The sequence below is a fragment of the Bombyx mori genome, chromosome 21, assembly GCF_030269925.1.
Source record: "Bombyx mori chromosome 21, ASM3026992v2".
NCBI classification, from domain to species: domain Eukaryota; kingdom Metazoa; phylum Arthropoda; class Insecta; order Lepidoptera; family Bombycidae; genus Bombyx; species Bombyx mori.
In genome coordinates this window covers 13,715,864-13,727,522 of record NC_085127.1, presented here as the reverse complement: position 1 = coordinate 13,727,522, position 11,659 = coordinate 13,715,864, and the positions used below count along the sequence as shown (strand labels likewise).

Genomic DNA, 11,659 nt, shown 5'->3' with positions numbered 1-11,659 from the left:
AGACTGTGAATTGTCGCTGAAATTTTAGAATCTACTCGATTCAATACCAATAACACTACACGTTCGATGACTTCGGGCTCCAGCAAGCAAGCAAACAAGAAAGCAAGCAAATTTCCGTGGGGAAGAAAAATTGACACATCTGAAGTCGTCGTGACCTGTAAGATAAGACGTCCGGTGCGTTCGTGTCGGGCGATGCGGCGGTGTTCGGGTTCCGCTGGCGGATGCAGGTTTTTCCGGTGAAGTGCGTGCTTGTGCGTGCTTGACAAGTGTTCGCGGTTGGCTTCCTCAGTGTGGGAGTAACATCGTGTAAGAGAGGTGGAACCCGTAAAATTGTAGTTTGCGTGGTGGCTGGTAAGATTTGTTGCGGTAAGAAGTTTGCATGGTGGTAAAATGTCTTGTGAGTCTGCACAGGTAGCCGGAGGTGAGACTTCCGCGGTCGCGGCCCACCCAGTCCGCGAGAACCGGGCAGATCGCCTCGACGGTACGGAGGCCGGCCGACGGGTCCGCCAAACGACGAGACCTCGCCTCCAGCACGGACTGCCGATATTGGAGCCCCCGCGCTCCGGATGCACTTGCGCTAGGGCGCGCCGCCTCGTAGGAGACTGTGAGGTATCATTGAATAACTCTGACTGCGATCGCGCGCTGCCGGCGTCGCAGCGCGGCGACGTTCTCGTGGGTAAGGACGTGGCACCAGACGGGTGCTCCGTATAGTGCCATCGACCGCACGGGTACCATCACCCTGCCTATTTCTGCCGTGAAGCGGTGGTGTATTTCGGTTTGAAGGGTGGGGCAGCGGTTGTAACTATGCTGAGACCTTAGAACTTCTATCTCAAGGTGTGTGGTGCGTTTGCGCTGTGGATGTCTATGGGTTCCAGTAACCACTTAGCACAAGGTGGGCTGTGAGCTCGTCCACACATTAATACGAAGAGCATGATCAAACGAAATTAGATACGAAGTTTAAAGGGCCGTTTAAAGTAGTTGAAGTATTGGATGGTGTCGATTTAATTTTGACTCTCACACATTCGCTTAAGGCTCGAGCTACTACTTGCCTCACAAAAATACAGCCTGCAAAACCTGAACAACCTCCTCATCCGTGGGCGCCCAGCTCTCGCCTGCAAGTCGGCTGTTACGTGTGCGGTGATGCGAGCCATGTAGCTTCTGGATGTTCCATGCGCTACAAGAAGAAAAACGACACTGCTCCAGGTGCTGTGGCAGGTCCAACCAGAGACGTCAACTTGTGTTCCAGAGCTTCAGTGTGTTACAGATAAGTGGTTTTGGCTTCCCCTTTATGTTCCATTCAGGGTCAGAATGTAGTCTTATAAAACAAAGTCATAGTAATTTATTCAATGGTAAGCGGTTTCATGAACAAGTCACTCTTTGATCTGAAAGTAACTTAGTCCAATCATGATGGCAAGAGCACTTAGGGGATATTCAACTCGTCCTTAATAGTGCACGTTGTCTAGTAACAGGGTTTACTCCAATAGAATAGACGTTTGCCGTTCAGGGTAGTTCACTTGAAATATCTTAAAATTTCAACAGAGTGATAATCCCTCTAGATTAGATCTTAATTTAGCACGGTCGAAGACCGGCGAAAACATAAAAAAAAGGGCACAAACAGAAGCTTGGTTTAGTCGAGGCAAAGCTAAAGTCAAACTCTTTTCCGCTGGGGATTTTGTTTTCGTAAGTTGACCGAAAATGTAAAGGTCCCTTCAACATTACTGCAGTTTTGGAAAACGATAGGTATAAATTGAGACATGTAAATAGTTCTAATAGATGTACAAATTTCCCCATGAAAACTTACGTGAAATACCTCGAGGCCCATCAGGCCTACTAGAAATTTCTGAAAATTATAGTGACGATGACGTGACGGCGTACACAGATGGGTTAATTAATCTTGTTCATGAAACTGATCTTAATGATGACGACTCTATCACTGACAATAGAAGCGACATTTTTGTCCACAAATAGCGATACAGCAAACATAGTCTGTGGGTAGTGATACAATGTCTGTAAGCTCAGGCACCTCAGTTGCAGGTGTAGGTAATGTAGAAAACGATGGTCGGTCTCGCACTATTTCTGAAGAAATTCCGTATAAATGTTCTGGTTTAAGAAATGTTTTAACAAACGCTACCGTACACGCAGATTAGAATTGTATGTGGCTAGAGAGATGTTAATCCGGACTAGCAAAAAAAAAAAGAGAAAAAAAAAAAAAAAAGAAAGTGTGAAGTCATTGAAGGGTCTGTCCGGTCCAATGGCTTGGCTATAGGGATTTTCATCCAGATTAGCCACAACAATTAGCTACAGGGATTGCGATTCGGTCTAGCATTATCCGGTCCAGTTCGAAAAAAGTTAAAAGGGACATACTTACATACCTGAAGAGTTTCAAATGAACTGGCCCAGGTATGTAAGCAGTCTGAAGGTTATTTATAGCCAGTATAGGATTTTCTGAAGAATTATGCGAACCGAACCGTACTAGATTGTTAATATCATAGACCACGTTTTATGTTGTATCCGTTAATGTCAGGATGAACGAACACGTTTGTTGTTCACAGACATACCATAAGAATGCGCGCACGAGGACGAGCGCACGTCAGTATGGCCGTGACGGCGTTAACGATATTTATGTTATATAGCACGTGCAATAGGAGTGACTCACACAAACCAGGTGCGCCGGCCGTGTCGTTCCACTCGTAAACAACAGCTGCAACAGAGGTGACTCATAAGCCAGCTGCGCCGGCTAGTATAAAAAGGCGGAACGTGCCTTGAAATGAACATTCGTTGGACTGCGCTTGCCTGGTGCACTTACTATATTCTTGTTACGTTGTGTGATTCAGTGACTGTTGTACGTACTGGTTAAAGTTAGACAAGTGTTAAAGTGAATTGTTACGATAACATATTGTTGATTAAATCAGGAATCAAAAAGTGACATCGTTTTACTTGGTGTTCAACAAGATAATGTCTACCCTCAAGCCTACATATATTAATTTGTTTTGGAATATCTTTTTTTTTTCTATTTGAAGTCGGTTTTTTTTAAAGCATGTCTATTTACAATTATAATTATAATTAGTCTAGCTATTCAAAGGGGGAACGCTGTCAGTATCTTCGGAACCTTACCTAAAGGGACTCCTTTTAATAATATATTTTAGTTATTAAATTATTATTCTTATTATTTATTAATATTAATATTATTTTAATATTATTAATTTAGTATTTAATTAATTTATTTTCTTGTTATTAACGTAGCAAATGTAATGTAATGTAATGTAATATTATATTATGTTAGAGGAAGTCCGAAAGTGACATTATATTATAATTCTTAATGTCTGTCCCACGTTTCAGACTGGAACGCAAAATTACAACGTCCTAGAAATAAAGAGGTCGATGGTTCTTACTAAAATGAATCTAAGCGAATGCGACCTGATTAACTTTTTTATTGCTTAATGGAGTGTACGAGCTCACGGCCCACCTGCTGTTAAGTGGTTACCGAGGCCTATAGACATCATCAACGTAAACGCCGCGTTAAAGTGGGTACCTTGAGACAAGCATTCCAAGATTTAACAGTACAAAGGCTTTAACATTACAAATTCAAATTATATTCTCTTGGCATTTGGGTAAATATGAGATTAACACAATAAGGAAATAATTTATTATGTTACTTTTGAATACACAGACGACCTCATTGCTGATATTAATTTAATATAATTACTTATTACCATCATTATCGAGCACAATATTAGTATATTTGAATTTCAGTGACTTAATCACTTTTCAAATCACTAATAAGGTGTTGATAAAATAAAAATCAGCCAAAGTCCAATACTAAACTGATCTCTGACGAATATAATACGTAGCTATAATTTTACGTAAGCAATCCGGTATTTGTTAGTAGAATAAACAATATATCACGCAAATATACAATCAAATAAGTCCTCAATACACGTGTTTCGGTGCTGTGCTCTTTTACTCTATCGACAATTACAAAATGCATATTCCCTGGTATTGGAAAACTCGAAATCAAACCAATAAACTTGAAAAGTAATTACACAACTGACAAAGTAAACCGCGAGTCATTCCGAACACTTCGGATATTTGTATTTTAAATCAAAATTGGTTCTCGACATAACCTTAATGGTGCTTTGAAAAGGTACATTAGTATTTTTAATACGCTTTTATTAACTTTAGACGTATGTATGTTAGTATGTAACGGAATCTTTAAACATGATTTTGGCCTCCTTCAAAACGTCGGATTAACTCGAAATTTAGTATACTTATTAAGGACCGATGACAATTCAATATTAAAAAACTATATTGAAAAACTTGAAATTCAACTATAATAAAAGATAAATTTTAACAAATTTGCTATTCCAACTTCGCGCGGACCGGTAGATGATATCACGGGCTCAACCAGAGAGAATTGCTAACACTAGCCCTAGCAAGAGCAGTGCTTTGCAGAATCTACCACCGGATCGGGATCGGGACCTACTGAGACCATCCGGCGAGTAACTCAGTGGGTATTCTTTATTCAATTAGTAAGTAAGCCGCGGTCATTTCCTTGCCTTGGATGATCCTTGACCACCTAATGGCTATCTGGAATGAACTCTTCCAGAAGCGAAAAACGAAAAGACTTATCGAAAATCGTTCGTTTGGAACCTCTGGGTCTGCGGAGGGACTTCGGTTCCCTCTGTATTTTGTACCGTATGTTCCATGGGGAGTGCTCTGAGGAATTGTTCAAGATGATACCGGCATCTCGTTTTTACCATCGCACCGCCCGCCACCGGAGTAGAGTTCATCCATACTACCTGGCCACTGCGGTCATCCACAGTGCGTTTCCAGAGGTATTTTTTGCCACGCACCATCCGGCTATGGAATGTGCTCTCCTCCACGGTGTTTCCCGAGCGCTATGACATGTCCTTCTTCAAACGAGGCTTATGGAGAGTATTAAGCGGTAGGCAGCGGCTTGGCTCTGCCCCTGGCATTGCTGAAGTCCATGAGCGACGGTAACCACTCACCATCAGGTGGGCCGTATGCTCGTCTGCCTACAAGGGCAATAAAAAAAAAAAAAAAGACCGCCCGTTGTATGCCAGCCACATATAACCAATTAACTCAAAACACTTGTACACATTTTTGTACTTACAGAATTCTTAATTAATATTCGTACCATGATACAGTTGTTATTTCAATAAGGCTTCTACGTCACATGACTCTTAATAAAGTGTTATTTAATTATAATTAGTACTTTGACAATCAATAGTCGTTACGATCTCAATTGCTATTAAATTAATTTGACTTGTAATCTAAAGGCCAATATCTAGACCACTAATAATCTGCTTACCTGCGCAAGATAATGGTGGAATAATCAAAAATGTATAGCTAAAGAGATTGTTTTTAGCGTTAACTCCGCGTGTTGCTGTCCGTCTTCTTATTATCTTTTTTTTATTTATTTTTTATTGCTTAGATGTGTGGACGAGCTCACAGCCCACCTGGTGCTAAGTGGTTACTGGAGCCCATAGACATCTACAACGTAAATGCGCCACACACCTTGAGATATAGTTCTAAGGTCTCAGTATAGTCTCAACGGCTGCCCCACCCTTCAAACCGAAACGCATTACTGCTTCACGGCAGAAATAGGCGGGGCGGTGGTACCTACCCGTGCGGACTCACAAGAGGTCCTACCACCAGTAATTACGCAAATAATAATTTTGCGGGTTTGATTTTTATTGCACGATGTTATTCCTTCACCGTGGAAGTCAGTCGTGAACATTTGTTGAGTACGTATTTCATTAGAAAAATTGGTACCCGCCAGCGAGATTCGAACACCAGTGCATCGCTCGATGCGAATGCACCGGACGTCTTATCCTTTAGGCCACGACGACTTCTATAGGTACATATAAATAAAATTAGAGTGTCTGTTTGTAATATTGAAATAACCGCTTTTTACTACATGCATATGAATATATGTACGGTACATACAGCAAAATAACATAACAATACAATTTTTGTCTGTCTGTCTGTCTGTCTGTTTGTTCTGGCTAATCTCTGGAATAGCTGGACCGATTTTGACGGGACTTTCACTGATAGGTAGCTGATGATATAAGGAGTAACTTAGGCTACTTTTTTAGCATAGCTTCGCCCCGCGGCGTGACCCGCGGTACGTCAATAAACGCGGGTAACATCGCGGGACTCAGCTAGTAAGTTAATAAGTTCAAAGATAACTATTGACATTTAAGTAATTCATTTATCATTGACATTACAGACAGATTTGTAGATAGATGTTTTTATAATAATATGGAAGCTATGACACTTTTCCCTTCCCCTTCCTCACCCATCCCCCGCGCCCTGGATTGGCTAGTACGAGCGACGTGGGCACAAAAAAAATTAAAAAAATAAGAAAAAATATGGCGGTTACATCGCGCACGCTCCGCATTACAGAAATCAGTTATTTTGTGATTTAATTATTGAGATGGCCTAAGACTTTATTCTTATACAACATCAGTGTCAGTATATCACAGTGTCGTGCAAGATAGAAGATACACCATCTGGCTTCAAGCACTTCTAGCAGCCGTGATTCGGACGACTCCATCGTCTCCAGGTACGGCGTTTTCCTTCACAATTTCCCTCGGGTTGTGTTCTTTTGTTTCTTCCCGCCACGGCCCGAGAAAGTGTCATAGTTAAACAACGCAAATACAGTCCACACTACAGTTCCTACAAGGGCAATAAAAGAAATAAAAATAAAGTTAAATATGTCACCTTTCATTCATTTCTCTGTATTTTCATAACAATCCGAATGCTGACCAAAAAACATAAAGCCCTCACTTACACGCCCTACCTGTGTACTTAACATTAATAAAACCATTGTCAGCTTTGTTTGCGTTTAATAAACTTTACATGAATAGGTTCGTTTGGTCGTAAAAGCATTTCCGCTACGAGGGTAGGTCGCCAACCCTTAGTGCGGGGTTCTAGTCTGAAGCTACGACAGATCTCACTGAGGACGCACTTCATTTCCAGCATCGCGAAGCGTTGACCTGTTGAAAAGAATAGTATACCATAAGATCTTTGTAACCATGAATTAATAGGAATACAAGTCATTGGGCTTTCTTTATTCCTTCCAAAACATATTAAACTTAACTGTAACGCCACCCACCTTGAGATATAAGTTCTAAGGTCTCAAGTATAGTTACAACGGCTGCCCCACCCTTCATACCGAAACGTATCACTGCTTCACGGCAGAAATAGGCGGGGTAGTGGTATCTACCCGCGCGGACTCACAAGAGACCCTACCACCAGTGATTACGCAAATTATAATTTTGCGGGTTTGATTTCTATTACACGATGTTATTCCTTCACCGTGGAAGTCAATCATGAACATTTGTTGAGTACGTATTTCATTAGAAAAACTGGTACCCGCCTGGGATTCGAACACCGGTGCATCGCTCGACACGAATGTACCGGACGTCTTATCTCTTAGGACACGACGACTTCAATAATCCGATATACAATAAAATTGAAAACATGTTCTCATGTCTAGTGTAGTGAAAAAAAACGTCAAACTAACCAATACAGTTCCTTGGTCCTGCGCTAAAGGGCACGAAGCTGTATGGATGCTTCAGTTCTCCGTTCAAGAATCTATCGGGCTGGAACTTCTCGGGGTCAGCAAACAGCTCTTTACGACGATGCAGATCATATATGTGGACTACTACTTCTGAGCCTTTCTTTATGTTTAGGTCATCTAAATAAAAAAGAACAAATAGATTGTAAACAAGTGAACACCTCAATTTTCTTAAAACCATATCTAGGGACTAAATCTCGTATTTAAAGGGGGAAAGGATGAGGTCTAACCACAAGCCCCCGTATAACGTGCTAAAATTGAACAGGGACAAGGCAAATAAATGAACACAAGAAAACGGGCACAATTTTGAGAATTCTGTATCGATTGATTGACATTCCAATTAATACTGACTATCCTGTAAACCTAAGTGCATAATAGAACCTTGACTGAAATATCTAGGACTTTGTTATGGGGATTCACAATACGCGTTACCGCCATATCATCCCATGAATTCTTCGTCCCCACCAGCATCAGTAGTGGCAATCATCTGAACACGAAATTCCTGTCCTAATCGATCCGTGCCTTCATTTTAGTCCAAATTCGAAGAATATGTTAAGCGTACTTGTTCCAACAATACTGATTTCTGATCTCTGTTTCATACATTACATTGAGCATTCCTTTGAGGAAATCCGCTCGGAAAATAAAGTTTCTCCCGATCTTCGTACGTCAAACTTAACCGAAGCACCCACATTTATATATGTAATGTGTTTTTTTAGTCTACTAAGAAAGCACGTTATATTTTTGAATGTTCAAAGCCAGAGAGCAAATCCAATTATAGAATGAACATAGCTTCCACCATAGATAATACTATTATGATAGTCGAAGCTAATGCGCGGGAAATTTAAATGTAATTAATGAAGGGCCAAGAGAGCTTCATTTACATATATTAATTACATACATTTATGTACATTTACATATCCGCCTGGGTCTCTTCATAGCTAACGCTCTCATTATTCGCTACGAAGAGACAATGTGTCACTTTGAAAGCCACAGTCCAAATTACCTTGAATAGGTTAGTTTCAGACAACTTCTCCTTTATATGTGCGATTCGAATTGTCTGTTTCACGTTTCAAATTTGGGGCGAGCTGCGGCTCTTTATCGTCTGACAATGTCAATAATGAAGAATCATACCTAGCATAAAGTCCTCAGTGATCTCTCGAGCGATGAACGGGACACTTGGATACAGCCTCAGAGTCTCCTTCACTACAGCTTCCAAGTACTTCATCTCGGCTACATCACTGATTGTTGGCCGACGGTCAGAGTCTCCAAAAATCCCTTGCAGTTCCTTGTAAATGCGATCCTAGAGTAAAATAAGACCAGTAATAATGGGCTTATTTAGAAAGACGACCTCGCAAAAATCGAACTTTGGAGCTGAAATTAATGGATGATGATGCATATAAATGATAATAGATAATGACTCAAAGTTGCAATTCCAAAGGAATAACTAATTCGATAAGGTGAACACAAACGTGGCGTTCTCAAAAAAAAAAAAGTTGCTGTAATCCGTTGAACAGAAAGCTACTCAACTTGAACTTGATCGTCCTCCGCGACCAACATCAAACTGAACGTTAAAGCGACTGCAGTTGTGTCGTGTCCCTGTAAGAAATAAAGCTAAGATAAAGTAACCCAAGTTTAGCGAAGGTTGATAGATATCACGGCCTATTTCAGCACCGTTAGTGTCAAAGTTGTCGAGAAATCGTTGAATGGCGAAATAAAAGATCGCTTGTTGCTTTAAATGGAAACTGCTCACGAGACAGGCCACGGTCAAGTTTCAAAGACATGACCTTCAGTAATGAAGAAAGCGACGAAGAAGAAAGACGCAATATTTAAAAGTAAAGGTTATGGTAGGCCCGGATAGCCAATATTGGTGGCCTCTTACCTCTATAAATGTTTATAAAAAACCAAAGCTTCTACGATGGCCGCGATGATCAGATAGGGTTCAGCCCTCATGCTGAGCATACACAAGGTGACAAAGACCCGTTCGAGGCCACTGAGCTACTGATCAGGTATTTACACCCATTTTACAGACGACTTTGGTATATTCTGAAATAGTTATTATCCTACCAAAAAGCATTGATACTAAAATACGAGTTTTCTTTCAAATATCAACAAACCTCAAACATAAATGTATTAACTTCATCCATTATTCCTTCAAAATCAATTTCATTTTTCTCTTCCGCTTCCAATAAAAGATCTAACATGGCCAATCTCTTTTTACGACCGAATACATCTTCTGCAACGACAGAATAGTCTCTACCAGATGCTCGTTGTCGTTTCCTCTCAACTATAACATTATGGGCGAAAGAGTGGACTTGTTTGAGGCACTTCTGAAACTTTCGCCCAACTGTAAGCTGGTCGAATATTAAGTCGTTGTGGAGCCAAACTTTGGTCAGTCTGTTGAGCAGCAAGGATGCTATTTGTAGTATGGCCATTTTGTATTCCTTGGTTTCTGCTGACTTGTCTGAATCCAATTGGGTGCCCATTGCAGTTTCTAAAATAACAAAGCTCTACAGTTTTTATTTTTTTTCTCGGGTCATAGATATTTTATTTGGGTATACTTTTGCGACTTATGTTCATGTTCCTTACGTTCAGCCTTTTCGGAACTCAACGTAGTCCCGGGTGCATATGTATGTAGATTTATCTGTTATTTGAGTCCTAGAATTACATTAATTACACATACACGATACATTTTTTTTTATATTCTCTACTTTTATTCACGTTAAATTAGATTATTCAGAATTAATGTAACAAGCGCCATGTAATGTACCAAGATTATGATTTATCCACAGTTAAATTTGCTATTCAGAATTAATGTAACAGGTTTAATTTTCCCGAGAAAAAAGCTTTCCTTCCTAGTCAATAACCCAGCCGAAGTGACGCCACTGGTAATGGAATTTACGGTCAAACACTAAACGTTATTCGAAAAATAAGAACACTTTTTTTATAATGCGTTACTTATCTGTGCTTTACAGAGTAATCCGAAAATTGCGCAAATATTCATATTTAGTATTTGATAGGAGTTAGCGCAGAACGGGTCGTTGTGGCGAGGCTCGGGGACTTCTGTGTGCTGTTAGATAGAAAGATAAGTAGATTGGTTTTTTGGTTTAGGAACTGACAACAGTATATCTAAGACGCCGCATTACAACAAACGCGGCCTCAAAAGTGCTGGAACTAGTCCTTATACTGTGCTTTCATCGTAGGAAAAACACAAATAAACTCACCGCAAATCGTATACAATGTAAAGTCGCTGATAACGGGCATCAAGTCTACTTCTTCGCCCCTGTACTCCTCCAATCTCTTCACCAAGTCACAACTCTTGTCCTTGATGATTTCTAAGAAGCTCTTCAAGATGTTAAAGTGAAACGTTGGTGTCAGAATCTTACGTCTGCTGTGCCATTTAAAACCTATCAAGGAAATTGAAACTTGATTTATTTAAAAATGACTTTTAGAGCGTAACCTATTGTAAAACCGCACGGGTAGGTATCAGCATCCTATCGCGAAGAAGTCAGGCATTCCAGTTTGGTAAAGCTGGTAGGCGGGATTGACGTTATGATTTGTATGGCATTCGATAACCATTTAACGCATTGAACGCCATATGAAAAATCGAGCATTTTCACTCAGGCTGCGGTGCTCACCCGTGAGCCTTATCTCACTGAACCATCCAGACCACGAAGGTCACCCGTGAAGCCTTTTAAAATATGCAAGCTAGACCGTAAAAGTTGCTAATATTTTATCGTCCATGCAATTTTTTTCATTTTATAATTTTTCAAATGGAAATCTCAAATTGATAAAATTTACTGAGACCCTGATTTTGGCTTAGCTCAAATGGTATGTCGGCTAGTAGACTTTTTTTTTTTTTTTATGATTGAGGGGTTACTGGTGGCCCGGAGGCCTTTCCAGTTTCACCAGGACAGGTGGGCGAGCAAAGGCTCAGCCAAGAGGGGTGGGATTTGCTAACAACTGCCCGAGCGCCTCCGAAGGAGACCTAACAACTCAAGAGCAGTTGCTTCGCGAATGAATCTACTACCGGATCGGAATCGCGACCCACAGAGA

The 11,659-nt window shown here is 40.6% G+C and overlaps 1 protein-coding gene across 6 annotated transcripts in view; it reads right to left on the bottom strand.

Annotated features, from left to right (window-relative positions):
- Positions 1–6,852: 6,852 nt before the first annotated feature.
- LOC101738473 (cytochrome P450 4C1) overlaps positions 6,853–11,659 on the bottom strand; it is a 16,904-nt gene continuing 12,097 nt past the window's right edge. For all 6 annotated transcript variants that reach the window (XM_012689466.4, XM_012689469.4, XM_012689467.4 and 3 more), the window contains 6 exons: positions 10,828–11,010; positions 9,721–10,097; positions 9,134–9,202; positions 8,738–8,906; positions 7,553–7,726; positions 6,853–7,022 (listed from right to left, as the gene is read on the bottom strand). In XM_012689466.4, the coding sequence (XP_012544920.1) occupies positions 6,856–7,022; positions 7,553–7,726; positions 8,738–8,906; positions 9,134–9,202; positions 9,721–10,097; positions 10,828–11,010 (1,139 nt within the window). In that variant the 3' untranslated portion in view covers positions 6,853–6,855. The remainder of the gene's footprint in view (positions 7,023–7,552; positions 7,727–8,737; positions 8,907–9,133; positions 9,203–9,720; positions 10,098–10,827; positions 11,011–11,659) is intronic.